Source organism: Oncorhynchus masou, chromosome 10, assembly GCF_036934945.1.
Source record: "Oncorhynchus masou masou isolate Uvic2021 chromosome 10, UVic_Omas_1.1, whole genome shotgun sequence".
NCBI classification, from domain to species: domain Eukaryota; kingdom Metazoa; phylum Chordata; class Actinopteri; order Salmoniformes; family Salmonidae; genus Oncorhynchus; species Oncorhynchus masou.
Window position 1 is genome coordinate 53831329 of NC_088221.1, and position 20631 is coordinate 53851959.

Below are 20631 nucleotides of genomic sequence, written 5' to 3' on the forward strand. Positions count from 1 at the left end.
TCTATCCCCATTATAGCAGGTAACTCTTTATCCCCATTATAGCAGGTAACTCTTTATCCCCATTATAGCAGGTAACTCTCTATCCCCATTATAGCAGGTAACTCTCTATCCCCATTATAGCAGGTAACTCTCTATCCCCATTATAGCAGGTAACTCTCTATCCCCATTATAGCAGGTAACTCTCTATCCCCATTATAGCAGGTAACTCTCTATCCCCATTATAGCAGGTAACTCTCTATCCCCATTATAGCAGGTAACTCTCTATCCCCATTATAGCAGGTAACTCTCTATCCCCATTATAGCAGGTAACTCTCTATCCCCATTATAGCAGGTAACTCTCTATCCCCATTATAGCAGGTAACTCTTTATCCCCATTATAGCAGGTAACTCTCTATCCCCATTATAGCAGGTAACTCTCTATCCCCATTATAGCAGGTAACTCTCTATCCCCATTATAGCAGGTAACTCTCTATCCCCATTATAGCAGGTAACTCTCTATCCCCATTATAGCAGGTAACTCTCTATCCCCATTATAGCAGGTAACTCTCTATCCCCATTATAGCAGGTAACTCTCTATCCCCATTATAGCAGGTAACTCTCTATCCCCATTATAGCAGGTAACTCTCTATCCCCATTATAGCAGGTAACTCTCTATCCCCATTATAGCAGGTAACTCTCTATCCCCATTATAGCAGGTAACTCTCTATCCCCATTATAGCAGGTAACTCTCTATCCCCATTATAGCAGGTAACTCTCTATCCCCATTATAGCAGGTAACTCTCTATCCCCATTATAGCAGGTAACTCTCTATCCCCATTATAGCAGGTAACTCTCTATCCCCATTATAGCAGGTAACTCTCTATCCCCATTATAGCAGGTAACTCTCTATCCCCATTATAGCAGGTAACTCTCTATCCCCATTATAGCAGGTAACTCTCTATCCCCATTATAGCAGGTAACTCTCTATCCCCATTATAGCAGGTAACTCTCTATCCCCATTATAGCAGGTAACTCTCTATCCCCATTATAGCAGGTAACTCTCTATCCCCATTATAGCAGGTAACTCTCTATCCCCATTATAGCAGGTAACTCTCTATCCCATTATAGCAGGTAACTCTCTATCCCCATTATAGCAGGTAACTCTCTATCCCCATTATAGCAGGTAACTCTATCCCCATTATAGCAGGTAACTCTCTATCCCCATTATAGCAGGTAACTCTCTATCCCCATTATAGCAGGTAACTCTCTATCCCCATTATAGCAGGTAACTCTCTATCCCCATTATAGCAGGTAACTCTCTATCCCCATTATAGCAGGTAACTCTCTATCCCCATTATAGCAGGTAACTCTCTATCCCCATTATAGCAGGTAACTCTCTATCCCCATTATAGCAGGTAACTCTCTATCCCCATTATAGCAGGTAACTCTCTATCCCATTATAGCAGGTAACTCTCTATCCCCATTATAGCAGGTAACTCTCTATCCCCATTATAGCAGGTAACTCTCTATCCCCATTATAGCAGGTAACTCTTTATCCCCATTATAGCAGGTAACTCTCTATCCCCATTATAGCAGGTAACTCTCTATCCCCATTATAGCAGGTAACTCTCTATCCCCATTATAGCAGGTAACTCTCTATCCCCATTATAGCAGGTAACTCTCTATCCCCATTATAGCAGGTAACTCTCTATCCCCATTATAGCAGGTAACTCTCTATCCCCATTATAGCAGGTAACTCTCTATCCCCATTATAGCAGGTAACTCTCTATCCCCATTATAGCAGGTAACTCTCTATCCCCATTATAGCAGGTAACTCTCTATCCCCATTATAGCAGGTAACTCTCTATCCCCATTATAGCAGGTAACTCTCTATCCCCATTATAGCAGGTAACTCTCTATCCCCATTATAGCAGGTAACTCTCTATCCCCATTATAGCAGGTAACATTATAGCAGGTAACTCTCTATCCCCATTATAGCAGGTAACTCTCTATCCCCATTATAGCAGGTAACTCTCTATCCCCATTATAGCAGGTAACTCTCTATCCCCATTATAGCAGGTAACTCTCTATCCCCATTATAGCAGGTAACTCTCTATCCCCATTATAGCAGGTAACTCTCTATCCCCATTATAGCAGGTAACTCTTTATCCCCATTATAGCAGGTAACTCTCTATCCCCATTATAGCAGGTAACTCTCTATCCCCATTATAGCAGGTAACTCTCTATCCCCATTATAGCAGGTAACTCTCTATCCCCATTATAGCAGGTAACTCTCTATCCCCATTATAGCAGGTAACTCTCTATCCCCATTATAGCAGGTAACTCTCTATCCCCATTATAGCAGGTAACTCTCTATCCCCATTATAGCAGGTAACTCTCTATCCCCATTATTATCCCCATTATAGCAGGTAACTCTCTATCCCCATTATAGCAGGTAACTCTCTATCCCCATTATAGCAGGTAACTCTCTATCCCCATTATAGCAGGTAACTCTCTATCCCCATTATAGCAGGTAACTCTCTATCCCCATTATAGCAGGTAACTCTCTATCCCCATTATAGCAGGTAACTCTCTATCCCCATTATAGCAGGTAACTCTTTATCCCCATTATAGCAGGTAACTCTCTATCCCCATTATAGCAGGTAACTCTCTATCCCCATTATAGCAGGTAACTCTCTATCCCCATTATAGCAGGTAACTCTCTATCCCCATTATAGCAGGTAACTCTCTATCCCCATTATAGCAGGTAACTCTCTATCCCATTATAGCAGGTAACTCTCTATCCCCATTATAGCAGGTAACTCCCCATTATAGCTATCCCCATTATAGCAGGTAACTCTCTATCCCCATTATAGCAGGTAACTCTCTATCCCCATTATAGCAGGTAACTCTCTATCCCCATTATAGCAGGTAACTCTCTATCCCCATTATAGCAGGTAACTCTCTATCCCCATTATAGCAGGTAACTCTCTATCCCCATTATAGCAGGTAACTCTCTATCCCCATTATAGCAGGTAACTCTCTATCCCCATTATAGCAGGTAACTCTCTATCCCCATTATAGCAGGTAACTCTCCCCATTATCCCCCCCATTATAGCAGGTAACTCTCTATCCCCATTATAGCAGGTAACTCTCTATCCCCATTATAGCAGGTAACTCTCTATCCCCATTATAGCAGGTAACTCTCTATCCCCATTATAGCAGGTAACTCTCTATCCCCATTATAGCAGGTAACTCTCTATCCCCATTATAGCAGGTAACTCTCTATCCCCATTATAGCAGGTAACTCTCTATCCCCATTATAGCAGGTAACTCTCTATCCCCATTATAGCAGGTAACTCTCTATCCCCATTATAGCAGGTAACTCTCTATCCCCATTATAGCAGGTAACTCTCTATCCCCATTATAGCAGGTAACTCTCTATCCCCATTATAGCAGGTAACTCTCTATCCCCATTATAGCAGGTAACTCTCTATCCCCATTATAGCAGGTAACTCTCTATCCCCATTATAGCAGGTAACTCTCTATCCCCATTATAGCAGGTAACTCTCTATCCCCATTATAGCAGGTAACTCTCTATCCCCATTATAGCAGGTAACTCTCTATCCCCATTATAGCAGGTAACTCTCTATCCCCATTATAGCAGGTAACTCTCTATCCCCATTATAGCAGGTAACTCTCTATCCCCATTATAGCAGGTAACTCTCTATCCCCATTATAGCAGGTAACTCTCTATCCCCATTATAGCAGGTAACTCTCTATCCCCATTATAGCAGGTAACTCTCTATCCCCATTATAGCAGGTAACTCTCTATCCCCATTATAGCAGGTAACTCTCTATCCCCATTATAGCAGGTAACTCTCTATCCCCATTATAGCAGGTAACTCTCTATCCCCATTATAGCATCCCCATTATAGGTAACTCTCTATCCCCATTATAGCAGGTAACTCTCTATCCCCATTATAGCAGGTAACTCTCTATCCCCATTATAGGTAACATCCCCATTATAGGGTAACTCTCTATCCCCATTATAGCAGGTAACTCTCTATCCCCATTATAGCAGGTAACTCTCTATCCCCATTATAGCAGGTAACTCTCTATCCCATTATAGCAGGTAACTCTCTATCCCCATTATAGCAGGTAACTCTCTATCCCCATTATAGCAGGTAACTCTCTATCCCCATTATAGCAGGTAACTCTCTATCCCCATTATAGCAGGTAACTCTCTATCCCCATTATAGCAGGTAACTCTCTATCCCCATTATCCCCCCCATTATAGCCCCAGGTAACTCTCTATCCCCATTATAGCAGGTAACTCTCTATCCCCATTATAGCAGGTAACTCTCTATCCCCATTATAGCAGGTAACTCTCTATCCCCATTATAGCAGGTAACTCTCTATCCCCATTATAGCAGGTAACTCTCTATCCCCATTATAGCAGGTAACTCTCTATCCCCATTATAGCAGGTAACTCTCTATCCCCATTATAGCAGGTAACTCTCTATCCCCATTATAGCAGGTAACTCTCTATCCCCATTATAGCAGGTAACTCTCTATCCCCATTATAGCAGGTAACTCTCTATCCCCATTATAGCAGGTAACTCTCCCCATTATCCCCATTATAGCAGGTAACTCTCTATCCCCATTATAGCAGGTAACTCTCTATCCCCATTATAGCAGGTAACTCTCTATCCCCATTATAGCAGGTAACTCTCTATCCCCATTATAGCAGGTAACTCTCTATCCCCATTATAGCAGGTAACTCTCTATCCCCATTATAGCAGGTAACTCTCTATCCCCATTATAGCAGGTAACTCTCTATCCCCATTATAGCAGGTAACTCTCTATCCCCATTATAGCAGGTAACTCTCTATCCCCATTATAGCAGGTAACCCTATCCCCATTATAGCAGGTAACTCTCTATCCCCATTATAGCAGGTAACTCTCTATCCCCATTATAGCAGGTAACTCTCTATCCCCATTATAGCAGGTAACTCTCTATCCCCATTATAGCAGGTAACTCTCTATCCCCATTATAGCAGGTAACTCTCTATCCCCATTATAGCAGGTAACTCTCTATCCCCATTATAGCAGGTAACTCTCTATCCCCATTATAGCAGGTAACTCTCTATCCCCATTATAGCAGGTAACTCTCTATCCCCATTATAGCAGGTAACTCTCTATCCCCATTATAGCAGGTAACTCTCTATCCCCATTATAGCAGGTAACTCTCTATCCCCATTATAGCAGGTAACTCTCTATCCCCATTATAGCAGGTAACTCTCTATCCCCATTATAGCAGGTAACTCTCTATCCCCATTATAGCAGGTAACTCTCTATCCCCATTATAGCAGGTAACTCTCTATCCCCATTATAGCAGGTAACTCTCTATCCCCATTATAGCAGGTAACTCTCTATCCCCATTATAGCAGGTAACTCTCTATCCCCATTATAGCAGGTAACTCTCTATCCCCATTATAGCAGGTAACTCTCTATCCCCATTATAGCAGGTAACTCTCTATCCCCATTATAGCAGGTAACTCTCTATCCCCATTATAGCAGGTAACTCTCTATCCCCATTATAGCAGGTAACTCTCTATCCCCATTATAGCAGGTAACTCTCTATCCCCATTATTATCCCCATTATAGCAGGTAACTCTCTATCCCCATTATAGCAGGTAACTCTCTATCCCCATTATAGCAGGTAACTCTCTATCCCCATTATAGCAGGTAACTCTCTATCCCCATTATAGCAGGTAACTCTCTATCCCCATTATAGCAGGTAACTCTCTATCCCCATTATAGCAGGTAACTCTCTATCCCCATTATAGCAGGTAACTCTCTATCCCCATTATAGCAGGTAACTCTCTTCCCCATCCCCATTATAGCAGGTAACTCTCTATCCCCATTATAGCAGGTAACTCTCTATCCCCATTATAGCAGGTAACTCTCTATCCCCATTATAGCAGGTAACTCTCTATCCCCATTATAGCAGGTAACTCTCTATCCCCATTATAGCAGGTAACTCTCTATCCCCATTTATAGCAGGTAACTCTCTATCCCCATTATAGCAGGTAACTCTCTATCCCCATTATAGCAGGTAACTCTCTATCCCCATTATAGCAGGTAACTCTCTATCCCCATTATAGCAGGTAACTCTCTATCCCCATTATAGCAGGTAACTCTCTATCCCCATTATAGCAGGTAACTCTCTATCCCCATTATAGCAGGTAACTCTCTATCCCCATTATAGCAGGTAACTCTCTATCCCCATTATAGCAGGTAACTCTCTATCCCCATTATAGCAGGTAACTCTCTATCCCCATTATAGCAGGTAACTCTCTATCCCCATTATAGCAGGTAACTCTCTATCCCCATTATAGCAGGTAACTCTCTATCCCCATTATAGCAGGTAACTCTCTATCCCCATTATAGCAGGTAACTCTCTATCCCCATTATATTATAGCAGGTAACTCTCTATCCCCATTATAGCAGGTAACTCTCTATCCCCATTATAGCAGGTAACTCTCTATCCCCATTATAGCAGGTAACTCTCTATCCCCATTATAGCAGGTAACTCTCTATCCCCATTATAGCAGGTAACTCTCTATCCCCATTATAGCAGGTAACTCTCTATCCCCATTATAGCAGGTAACTCTCTATCCCCATTATAGCAGGTAACTCTCTATCCCCATTATAGCAGGTAACTCTCTATCCCCCCCATTATAGCAGGTAACTCTCTATCCCCATTATAGCAGGTAACTCTCTATCCCCATTATAGCAGGTAACTCTCTATCCCCATTATAGCAGGTAACTCTCTATCCCCATTATAGCCTCTCATCCCATTATAGCAGGTAACTCTCTATCCCCATTATAGCAGGTAACTCTCTATCCCCATTATAGCAGGTAACTCTCTATCCCCATTATAGCAGGTAACTCTCTATCCCCATTATAGCAGGTAACTCTCTATCCCCATTATAGCAGGTAACTCTCTATCCCCATTATAGCAGGTAACTCTCTATCCCCATTATAGCAGGTAACTCTCTATCCCCATTATAGCAGGTAACTCTCTATCCCCATTATAGCAGGTAACTCTCTATCCCCATTATAGCAGGTAACTCTCTATCCCCATTATAGCAGGTAACTCTCTATCCCCATTATAGCAGGTAACTCTTATAGCAGGTATCCCCATTATAGCAGGTAACTCTCTATCCCCATTATAGCAGGTAACTCTCTATCCCCATTATAGCAGGTAACTCTCTATCCCCATTATAGCAGGTAACTCTCTATCCCCATTATAGCAGGTAACTCTCTATCCCCATTATAGCAGGTAACTCTCTATCCCATTATAGCAGGTAACTCTCTATCCCCATTATAGCAGGTAACTCTCTATCCCCATTATAGCAGGTAACTCTCTATCCCCATTATAGCAGGTAACTCTCTATCCCCATTATAGCAGGTAACTCTCTATCCCCATTATAGCAGGTAACTCTCTATCCCCATTATAGCAGGTAACTCTCTATCCCCATTATAGCAGGTAACTCCCCATTATAGCAGGTATCCCCATTATAGCAGGTAACTCTCTATCCCCATTATAGCAGGTAACTCTCTATCCCCATTATAGCAGGTAACTCTCCCCATTATCCTCTCTATCCCCATTATAGCAGGTAACTCTCTATCCCCATTATAGCAGGTAACTCTCTATCCCCATTATAGCAGGTAACTCTCTATCCCCATTATAGCAGGTAACTCTCTATCCCCATTATAGCAGGTAACTCTCTATCCCCATTATAGCAGGTAACTCTCTATCCCCATTATAGCAGGTAACTCTCTATCCCCATTATAGCAGGTAACTCTCTATCCCCATTATAGCAGGTAACTCTCTATCCCCATTATAGCAGGTAACTCTCTATCCCCATTATAGCAGGTAACTCTCCCCATTATCCCCATTATAGCAGGTAACTCTCTATCCCCATTATAGCAGGTAACTCTCTATCCCCATTATAGCAGGTAACTCTCTATCCCCATTATAGCAGGTAACTCTCTATCCCCATTATAGCAGGTAACTCTCTATCCCCATTATAGCCCTATCCCATTATAGCAGGTAACTCTCTATCCCCATTATAGCAGGTAACTCTCTATCCCCATTATAGCAGGTAACTCTCTATCCCCATTATAGCAGGTAACTCTCTATCCCCATTATAGCAGGTAACTCTCTATCCCCATTATAGCAGGTAACTCTCTATCCCCATTATAGCAGGTAACTCTCTATCCCCATTATAGCAGGTAACTCTCTATCCCCATTATAGCAGGTAACTCTCTATCCCCATTATAGCAGGTAACTCTCTATCCCATTATAGCAGGTAACTCTCCCCATTATCCCCATTATAGCAGGTAACTCTCTATCCCCATTATAGCAGGTAACTCTCTATCCCCATTATAGCAGGTAACTCTCTATCCCCATTATAGCAGGTAACTCTCTATCCCCATTATAGCAGGTAACTCTCTATCCCCATTATAGCAGGTAACTCTCTATCCCCATTATAGCAGGTAACTCTCTATCCCCATTATAGCAGGTAACTCTCTATCCCCATTATAGCAGGTAACTCTCTATCCCCATTATAGCAGGTAACTCTCTATCCCCATTATAGCAGGTAACTCTCTATCCCCATTATAGCAGGTAACTCTCCCCATATCCCCATTATAGCAGGTAACTCTCTATCCCCATTATAGCAGGTAACTCTCTATCCCCATTATAGCAGGTAACTCTCTATCCCCATTATAGCAGGTAACTCTCTATCCCATTATAGCAGGTAACTCTCTATCCCCATTATAGCAGGTAACTCTCTATCCCCATTATAGCAGGTAACTCTCTATCCCCATTATAGCAGGTAACTCTCTATCCCCATTATAGCAGGTAACTCTCTATCCCCATTATAGCAGGTAACTCTTTATCCCCATTATAGCAGGTAACTCTCTATCCCCATTATAGCAGGTAACTCTCTATCCCATTATAGCAGGTAACTCTCTATCCCCATTATAGCAGGTAACTCTCTATCCCCATTATAGCAGGTAACTCTCTATCCCCATTATAGCAGGTAACTCTCTATCCCCATTATAGCCATTATGGGGTAAAGCCATAATACATGTTTTTCCAGAAGCAGATTCTTATCTATAATGTCAAAAGTCACAATGAAGTCTAACAAAACAGCTCCCACTATATTTTTATCAATTTCTCTCAACAGTCATTTGTGTAATGTCCTTCCCTATAAGAGTGCTGAAAATGTGTTGTTAATTTGTTTACTGTGAAATAACATTGTTATTGGTCAAACACAATTGTTTCCAGCGGTTTACAAAGGGTTGGTAACAGGCTGATTGGTCGGCTGTTTGAGCCAGTGAAGGGGCTATTCTTGGATAGTGGAATGACTTTACTTTCCTCCAGGCCTGAGGGCCACACGCTCTCTAGTAGGCTTAAATTGAAAATATGGCAAATCGGAGTGGGAATATGGTCCTCTATCATCCGCAGTAATTTCCCATCCAAGATGTCAGACCCAGGTGACTTGTCATTAATGAAAGACATACATTTTTCCCCTCTTCTACAGTAAAACTCACTTTACGGAATTTAAAACGACTTGTCTTTCATAATTTAGTTAGTTATGCATGGATGTGTAGGTTCATAATTTGGTTAGTTATGCATGGATGTGTAGGTTCATAATTTGGCATGTCATGCATGGATGTGTAGGTTCATAATTTGGCATGTTATGCATGGATGTGTAGGTTCATAATTTGGCATGTCATGGCTTCGTTTGTTAATCGTGCCAATGAAAAAAACAAAGTAAAAGTTCAGGGGGTTTTGTGACAACAAAGAGTTGTTGCATAAAGCTTACTTCATTATTCCATTATTTATGTTATCAGGGATAGCATACCCAGACGTTTCAGCTTTACAGCCTTCTTCAGTGTGTAGGTACAATTTTCTTTATTTCAAAATAGCATTTGTTAAAGAACAACTGATGAGCAGCAGGTGCTTCTAATCAGGGTTGCCATTCATCAGCCAATCAGGGCCCCTCTGGTCTACCTGTATACCAATTAGTCTCTTTTGATTGTGTGATGAATGAGCCATCTGATTCAATGAATGGAGCGGTGTTGGCCTTTTCCCCCTAAATTAAATTTAAGCTTCAGAGCTTTTTACTATCTTTCTTTACAATTTTGTATCATTGTTTCATAGTGTAGTTCTTTTGTATTCAGTTTCGTCACATGATTTCTCAGCTTGCAGTACGTTTGCCAAATGGCTGTGCAGTCAGACTTATTAGGCCTCATCCCTCTCAACCATTTTTCAATTCCTCATCAACCCACAGGGATTGAACACTTTTACAGTCATTTTCTGAATGGGTAATTAGTAACTGGAATAACTCATGTCATAAATGTGTCAAATGCAGTGTCTGGTTGCTCCTCATTACACACCGCAGACCAGCAGTGTCTGGTTGCTCCTCATTACACACCGCAGACCAGCAGTGTCTGGTTGCTCCTCATTACACACCGCAGACCAGCAGTGTCTGGTTGCTCCTCATTACACACCACAGACCAGCAGTGTCTGTGTGCTCCTCATTACACACCACAGACCAGCAGTGTCTGGTTGCTCCTCATTACACACCACAGACCAGCAGCGTCTGGTTGCTCCTCATTAAGGACCAGCAGCGTCTGGTTGCTCCTCATTACGGACCAGCAGCGTCTGGTTGCTCCTCATTACACACCACAGACCAGCAGTGTCTGGTTGCTCCTCATTACACCCCGCAGACCAGCAGTGTCTGGTTGCTCCTCATTACACACCACAGACCAGCAGCTGGTTGCTCCCCATTACACACCGTCTGGTTGCTCCTCATTACACACCACAGACCAGCAGCGTCTGGTTGCTCCTCATTACACTCCACAGACCAGCAGCGTCTGGTTGCTCCTCATTACACACCACAGACCAGCAGCGTCTGGTTGCTCCTCATTACACACCACAGACCAGCAGCGTCTGGTTGCTCCTCATTACACACCACAGACCAGCAGTGTCTGGTTGCTCCTCATTACACACCGCAGAAATTCAAATATTCTTTACATCAACAACATAGGAAATCACTATAAAACGCATTGCATGACCTCTTCTACACTGTATTAGGCCCAGCCTTTGGAACGGTGGTTTTCCTCGACATGGCTACTATATTATGATCATTACATCCCATGGATATGAATGATGCTTTACAGCAGATGTCTACAGCATTAGTAAAGATGTGATCAATACATGTTGATAATCTCATTCCTGTGCTGTTTGTAAACAGTAGGTAGGTTGACTGATAACCTGAACCAGGTTACAGGCTCTGGTTACAGTTTGAAGCTTTTTCTTGATGAAAGCCAGTCAGTATTTAAATCACCCAGAAAATATATATCTCTGTTTAAATCACATTATCTTCATTTCACAAGTGTTATCCAGATCATGACTGTTAGCACTTGGTGGTCTATTTAACATTAAGTAGTAGAAGCTTTATTTGCGTTTAACCTGTAGTTGTCGTCTCTCTTCAAAAGTTTAAGATCATATTCCATCTTAAGCATTCGGACATTCTATTTTTTCTTCTTTACTTTGTAAACATTCTATACTTTAAAAGCATCCCGGATTATATTTTGGGTGCTGGCTTTTCTCTGTACCGTGTATTCAGACCCTTTACTCAGTACGTTGTTGAAGCGATTACAGACTCCAGTCTTCTTGGGTATGATGTTACAAACTTGGCACACCTGTATTTGTGGAGATTTTCCCATTCTTCTCTGCAGATCCTCTCAGCTCTGTCAGGTTGGATGGGGAATGTCGCTGCACAGCTATTTTCAGGTCTCTCCAGAGATGTTCGATCGAGTTCAAGTTCGGGCTTTGGATGGTCCAGTCAAGGATGGCTCACAATTGACCCAGCGTCGTCCGGGTTAGGGCTTGGTAGGTAGTCATTGTAAATAAGAATTTGTTCTTAAATGACTTGGCTAGCTAAATAAAAAAGTACATTCATAGACTTGTCCCGAAAACTTTCCTGCGTTGTCTTGGCTGTGTGCTTAGGGTCGTTGTCCTGTTGGAAGGTGAACCTTTATCCCACTCTGAGGTCCTGGGAGCACTGGAGCAGGTTTTCATCAAGGAGCTGTCAGAGTGACCATCAGGTTCTTGGTCACCTCCCTGACTAAAGCCCTTTCTTCCCTGATTGCTCAGTTTGACCGGGCTGCCAGCTCTAGGAAGTCTTGGTGGTTCCAAACTTGTTCCATTTAGGAACGATGGAGGCCACTGTGTTCTTGGAGACCTTCAATGCTGCAGAACCTTTTTCCTACCCTTCCCCATATCTGTGCCTCGACACCTGCCTTGGATCTCTGGACTATTCCTTCTACCTCATGGCTTGGTTTTTGCACTGGGGGACCTTTATATAGACAGGTGTGCGCCTATCCAAATCATGTCCAATCGATTGAATACATTTAGTCTCATAGCAAAGGGTCTGAATACTTGTTTTTTATTAATACATTTGCAAACATTTCTAAAAACCCATTTTTGCTTTGTCAGATTTTTTATTTAATTCATTTTAGAATGAGGCTGTGGCGTTACAAAATGTGTGAAAAGTCAAGGGGTCTGAATACTTTCTGAATGCACTGTATGTCTACATTTGGAATGGCTTATGTTTTGTATTCATTCAAACCAGCCATAGCAATGTCTTTATTTACAATATTCATCCCACACACTTCTAATTCTGAAAAGTGAAAGCATACCTGTTGGGGGGTGGGGTCGCCCTGGTAGTAGATGTAGGTTTTTACACAGAGCCTAAGACCAGTCTGTGAGTTCATTTGACCATTGGAAAAAGAGCAAAGAGTTTTGATTGAATTGAGCCAGCGATCAGGCTGGTTCTCTAAGAGACATAGGCCTGGTTGCAGATTCAGTCTGCATCAGGACCTCTCTAATGTCTGGTTAATTCATTTTGACAGGAGGGTGAATGAAATGCCAACAGCCGAAGGCTAAACCCCACTGACACTAAGTTATGAGTATGACTTGTCTAAATACCCAATTCTCTGTTCAGCTAAATCTAGTCAAATATTAAGCCAACTTACCCCAATTAAACACTATACCAACCCTCCATAAATGTGTCGGAGGGTATTATTTTGAAAGCATGAGAAAATGTATTACAGAAAATGTATTTAGTACACATTTCCTAAGATACTTGGCACACATGCTGATGGTGGGGAAGGCACTGATACCCTAGAAATCCCCTGAGAAATCACCCTAGAAATCCCCTGAGAAATCACCCTAGAAATCCCCCTAGAAATCCCTGGGCGTATCTCTAATGTGAGACTTTATTATTAAATCCCAGGGCTGCATTGACAGGTGAGACTGGGGCATCTCAGAGCTGACTGTGTACTCTTTCTTTGTTGATGAACTCTCTCCACTTCTGGACCGGAGGACTTCCCACTGCGACCAGCCTCCGCAGCAGCGTACTGGGCTTCAGATGAGGCACGTCAGGGTGGTTGTGGTGGTGGTGCTGCAGCCTCTCCAGGATCCTGCCCAATCCCACCTGGCCTGCATGGAACATGGGTCCCCCGTGGTGCCGGGGCCAGCCGTACCCAAACACATAGATGGCGTCAATGTCTTCCGGTCCGGCGGCCATGGCATCCTGCAGGATGTTGAAGCCTTCATTGATCAGAGCGTAGAGACAGCGTTCTAGGATCTCCTCCGGGGCGATGCTCCGGGCCACCAGGCCGTGCTCCGCCCTGTATCAATCAATTGATTGATTAATTGACTGATTGACGGACAATCCACCCACCCAACCAACCATCCATACCAACCAACTCGGCAGGGAGCCTAGATATTAAGATCGTTCGGCCAGTCCTCGAAAGGTCGCTGATTCGAATCCCTGAGCTGACTAGGTGAAAAAAATATGTTGATGTGCCCTTGAGCAAGGCACTTAACCCTAATAGCTCCTGTAAGTCTCTCTGGAGAACAGTGCCTGTTAAATGACTAACATGTAAGTATAAATGCTGTTCTCCAGAGAGACTAGCATCTGTTAAATGACTAACATGTAAATATAAATGATGTTCTCCAGAGACTAGCATCTGTTAAATGACTAACATGTAAATATAAATGATGTTCTCCAGAGACTAGCATCTGTTAAATGACTAACATGTAAATATAAATGATGTTCTCCAGAGACTAGCATCTGTTAAATGACTAACATGTAAATATAAATGATGTTCTCCAGAGACTAGCATCTGTTAAATGACTAACATGTAAATATAAATGATGTTCTCCAGAGAGACTAGCATCTGTTAAATGACTAACATGTAAATATAAATGATGTTCTCCAGAGAGACTAGCATCTGTTAAATGACTAACATGTAAATATAAATGATGTTCTCCAGAGAGACTAGCATCTGTTAAATGACTAACATGTAAATATAAATGCTGTTCTCCAGAGAGACTAGCATCTGTTAAATGACTAACATGTAAATATAAATGCTGTTCTCCAGAGACTAGCATCTGTTAAATGACTAACATGTAAATATAAATGATGTTCTCCAGAGAGACTAGCATCTGTTAAATGACTAACATGTAAATATAAATGATGTTCTCCAGAGAGACTAGCATCTGTTAAATGACTAACATGTAAATATAAATGATGTTCTCCAGAGAGACTAGCATCTGTTAAATGACTAACATGTAAATATAAATGCTGTTCTCCAGAGAGACTAGCATCTGTTAAATGACTAACATGTAAATATAAATGATGTTCTCCAGAGACTAGCATCTGTTAAATGACTAACATGTAAATATAAATGCTGTTCTCCAGAGACTAGCATCTGTTAAATGACTAACATGTAAATATAAATGCTGTTCTCCAGAGAGACTAGCATCTGTTAAATGACTAACATGTAAATATAAATGCTATTCTCCAGAGAGACTAGCATCTGTTAAATGACTAACATGTCAATATAAATGCTGTTCTCCAGAGACTAGCATCTGTTAAATGACTAACATGTAAATATAAATGCTATTCTCCAGAGAGACTAGCATCTGTTAAATGACTAACATGTAAATATAAATGCTGTTCTCCAGAGACTAGCATCTGTTAAATGACTAACATGTAAATATAAATGCTGTTCTCCAGAGACTAGCATCTGTTAAATGACTAACATGTAAATATAAACGCTGTTCTCCAGAGAGACTAGCATCTGTTAAATGACTAACATGTAAATATAAATGATGTTCTCCAGAGACTAGCATCTGTTAAATGACTAACATGTAAATATAAATGATGTTCTCCAGAGACTAGCATCTGTTAAATGACTAACATGTAAATATAAATGCTGTTCTCCAGAGACTAGCATCTGTTAAATGACTAACATGTAAATATAAATGCTGTTCTCCAGAGAGACTAGCATCTGTTAAATGACTAACACGTAAATATAAATGCTGTTCTCCAGAGAGACTAGCATCTGTTAAATGACTAACATGTAAATATAAATGCTGTTCTCCAGAGAGACTAGCATCTGTTAAATGACTAACATGTAAATATAAATGCTGTTCTCCAGAGAGACTAGCATCTGTTAAATGACTAACATGTAAATATAAATGCTGTTCTCCAGAGAGACTAGCATCTGTTAAATGACTAACATGTAAATATAAATGCTGTTCTCCAGAGACTAGCATCTGTTAAATGACTAACATGTAAATATAAATGCTGTTCTCCAGAGAGACTAGCATCTGTTAAATGACTAACATGTAAATATAAATGCTGTTCTCCAGAGAGACTAGCATCTGTTAAATGACTAACATGTAAATATAAATGCTGTTCTCCAGAGAGACTAGCATCTGTTAAATGACTAACATGTAAATATAAATGCTGTTCTCCAGAGAGACTAGCATCTGTTAAATGACTAACATGTAAATATAAATGCTGTTCTCCAGAGACTAGCATCTGTTAAATGACTAACATGTAAATATAAATGCTGTTCTCCAGAGAGACTAGCATCTGTTAAATGACTAACATGTAAATATAAATGCTGTTCTCCAGAGACTAGCATCTGTTAAATGACTAACATGTAAATATAAATGCTGTTCTCCAGAGAGACTAGCATCTGTTAAATGACTAACATGTAAATATAAATGCTGTTCTCCAGAGAGACTAGCATCTGTTAAATGACTAACATGTAAATATAAATGCTGTTCTCCAGAGAGACTAGCATCTGTTAAATGACTAACATGTAAATATAAATGCTGTTCTCCAGAGAGACTAGCATCTGTTAAAAATATAAATGCTGTTCTCCAGAAGCATCTGTTAAATATGTAAATAAAATGCTGTTCTCCAGAGAGACTAGCATCTGTTAAATGACTAACATAAATCTCCATAAGCATCTGCTGTTCTCCAGAGAGACTAGCATCTGTTAAATGACTAACATGTAAATATAAATGCTGTTCTCCAGAGAGACTAGCATCTGTTAAATGACTAACATGTAAATATAAATGCTGTTCTCCAGAGAGACTAGCATCTGTTAAATGACTAACATGTAAATATAAATGCTGTTCTCCAGAGACTAGCATCTGTTAAATGACTAACATGTAAATATAAATGCTGTTCTCCAGAGAGACTAGCATCTGTTAAATGACTAACATGTAAATATAAATGCTGTTCTCCAGAGAGACTAGCATCTGTTAAATGACTAACATGTAAATAAATGCTGTTCTCCAGATAGCATCTGTTAAATGACTAACATGTAAATATAAATGCTGTTCTCCAGAGACTAGCATCTGTTAAATGACTAACATGTAAATATAAATGCTGTTCTCCAGAGACTAGCATCTGTTAAATGACTAATGTATATAAATATTCTCCAGATGCATCTGTTAAATGACTAACATGTAAATATAGAGACTAGCATCTGTTAAATGACTAACATGTAAATATAAATGCTGTTCTCCAGAGACTAGCATCTGTTAAATGACTAACATGTAAATATAAATGCTGTTCTCCAGAGACTAGCATCTGTTAAATGACTAACGTGTAAATATAAATGCTGTTCTCCAGAGACTAGCATCTGTTAAATGACTAACATGTAAATATAAATGCTGTTCTCCAGAGAGACTAGCATCTGTTAAATGACTAACATGTAAATATAAATAAATATAAATGCTGTTCTCCAGAGACTAGCATCTGTTAAATGACTAACATGTAAATATAAATGCTGTTCTCCAGAGACTAGCATCTGTTAAATGACTAACATGTAAATATAAATGCTGTTCTCCAGAGAGACTAGCATCTGTTAAATGACTAACATGTAAATATAAATGCTGTTCTCCAGAGACTAGCATCTGTTAAATGACTAACATGTAAATATAAATGCTGTTCTCCAGAGACTAGCATCTGTTAAATGACTAACATGTAAATATAAATGCTGTTCTCCAGAGAGACTAGCATCTGTTAAATGACTAACATGTAAATATAAATGCTGTTCTCCAGAGAGACTAGCATCTGTTAAATGACTAACATGTAAATATAAATGCTGTTCTCCAGAGAGACTAGCATCTGTTAAATGACTAACATGTAAATATAAATGCTGTTCTCCAGAGACTAGCATCTGTTAAATGACTAACATAAATATAAATGCTGTTCTCCATAGACTAGCATCTGTTAAATGACTAACATGTAAATATAAATGCTGTTCTCCAGAGACTAGCATCTGTTAAATGACTAACATGTAAATATAAATGCTGTTCTCCAGAGACTAGCATCTGTTAAATGACTAACATGTAAATATAAATGCTGTTCTCCAGAGACTAGCATCTGTTAAATGACTAACATGTAAATATAAATGCTGTTCTCCAGAGAGACTAGCATCTGTTAAATGACTAACATGTAAATATAAATGCTGTTCTCCAGAGAGACTAGCATCTGTTAAATGACTAACATGTAATGCTGTTCTCCAGAGACTATAATCTGTTAAATGACTAACATGTAAATATAAATGCTGTTCTCCAGAGAGACTAGCATCTGTTAAATGACTAACATGTAAATATAAATGCTGTTCTCCAGAGAGACTAGCATCTGTTAAATGACTAACATGTAAATATAAATGCTGTTCTCCAGAGACTAGCATCTGTTAAATGACTAACATGTAAATATAAATGCTGTTCTCCAGAGAGACTAGCATCTGTTAAATGCTGTTCTCCAGAGAGACTAGCATCTGTTAAATGACTAACATGTAAATATAAATGCTGTTCTCCAGAGACTAGCATCTGTTAAATGACTAACATGTAAATATAAATGCTGTTCTCCAGAGACTAGCATCTGTTAAATGACTAACATGTAAATATAAATGCTGTTCTCCAGAGAGACTAGCATCTGTTAAATGACTAACATGTAAATATAAATGCTGTTCTCCAGAGACTAGCATCTGTTAAATGACTAACATGTAAATATAAATGCTGTTCTCCAGAGACTAGCATCTGTTAAATGACTAACATGTAAATATAAATGCTGTTCTCCAGAGACTAGCATCTGTTAAATGACTAACATGTAAATATAAATGCTGTTCTCCAGAGACTAGCATCTGTTAAGATGATCTAACTAACATGTAAATATAAATGCTGTTCTCCAGAGAGACTAGCATCTGTTAAATGACTAATGTAAATATAAATGCTGTTCTAAGCATCTGTAAATGACTAAATAAATGCTGTTCTCCAGAGAGACTAGCATCTGTTAAATGACTAACATGTAAATATAAATGCTGTTCTCCAGAGAGACTAGCATCTGTTAAATGACTAACATGTAAATATAAATGCTGTTCTCCAGAGACTAGCATCTGTTAAATGACTAACATGTAAATATAAATGCTGTTCTCCAGAGAGACTAGCATCTGTTAAATGACTAACATGTAAATATAAATGCTGTTCTCCAGAGACTAGCATCTGTTAAATGACTAACATGTAAATATAAATGCTGTTCTCCAGAGAGACTAGCATCTGTTAAATGACTAACATGTAAATATAAATGCTGTTCTCCAGAGAGACTAGCATCTGTTAAATGTAAATATAACATGTAAATATAAATGCTGTTCTCCAGAGACTAGCATCTGTTAAATGACTAACATGTAAATATAAATGCTGTTCTCCAGAGACTAGCATCTGTTAAATGACTAACATGTAAAATGCTGTTCTCCATATAAATGCTGTTCTCCAGAGAGACTAGCATCTGTTAAATGACTAACATGTAAATATAAATGCTGTTCTCCAGAGAGACTAGCATCTGTTAAATGACTAACATGTAAATATAAATGCTGTTCTCCAGAGAGACTAGCATCTGTTAAATGACTAACATGTAAATATAAATGCTGTTCTCCAGAGAGACTAGCATCTGTTAAATGACTAACATGTAAATATAAAAATGCTGTTCTCCAGAGACTAGCATCTGTTAAATGACTAACATGTAAATATAAATGCTGTTCTCCAGAGAGACTAGCATCTGTTAAATGACTAACATGTAAATATAAATGCTGTTCTCCAGAGAGACTAGCATCTGTTAAATGACTAACATGTAAATATAAATGCTGTTCTCCAGAGAGACTAGCATCTGTTAAATGACTAACATGTAAATATAAATGCTGTTCTCCAGAGAGACTAGCATCTGTTAAATGACTAACATGTAAATATAAATGCTGTTCTCCAGAGAGACTAGCATCTGTTAAATGACTAACATGTAAATATAAATGCTGTTCTCCAGAGAGACTAGCATCTGTTAAATGACTAACATGTAAATATAAATGCTGTTCTCCAGAGAGACTAGCATCTGTTAAATGACTAACATGTAAATATAAATGCTGTTCTCCAGAGACTAGCATCTGTTAAATGACTAACATGTAAATATAAATGCTGTTCTCCAGAGAGACTAGCATCTGTTAAATGACTAACATGTAAATATAAATGCTGTTCTCCAGAGAGACTAGCATCTGTTAAATGACTAACATGTAAATATAAATGCTGTTCTCCAGAGAGACTAGCATCTGTTAAATGACTAACATGTAAATATAAATGCTGTTCTCCAGAGAGACTAGCATCTGTTAAATGACTAACATGTAAATATAAATGCTGTTCTCCAGAGAGACTAGCATCTGTTAAATGACTAACATGTAAATATAAATGCTGTTCTCCAGAGAACGCTGTTCTCCAGACTAGCATCTGTTAAATGACTAAAGTATAAATGCTGTTCTCCAGATAAAAATGACTAACATGTAATATAAATCCAGAGAGACTAGCATCTGTTAAATGACTAACATGTAAATATAAATGCTGTTCTCCAGAGAGACTAGCATCTGTTAAATGACTAACATGTAAATATAAATGCTGTTCTCCAGAGAGCACTAGCATAAATGCTGTTAATCTGTTAAATGACTAACATGTAAATATAAATGCTGTTCTCCAGAGAGACTAGCATCTGTTAAATGACTAACATGTAAATATAAATGCTGTTCTCCAGAGAGACTAGCATCTGTTAAATGACTAACATGTAAATATAAATGCTGTTCTCCAGAGACTAGCATCTGTTAAATGACTAACATGTAAATATAAATGCTGTTCTCCAGAGACTA

General features: G+C 39.6%; 1 protein-coding gene across 1 annotated transcript in view; it reads right to left on the minus strand.

Moving 5' to 3' along the window:
* Nucleotides 1–12502: 12502 nt before the first annotated feature.
* The window catches only part of ehhadh (enoyl-CoA, hydratase/3-hydroxyacyl CoA dehydrogenase), a 50934-nt gene continuing 42805 nt past the window's right edge, over nucleotides 12503–20631 (minus strand). The window contains exon 9 of the mRNA XM_064977007.1: nucleotides 12503–13764. Within this exon, the coding sequence (XP_064833079.1) occupies nucleotides 13398–13764 (367 nt within the window). The 3' untranslated portion in view covers nucleotides 12503–13397. The remainder of the gene's footprint in view (nucleotides 13765–20631) is intronic.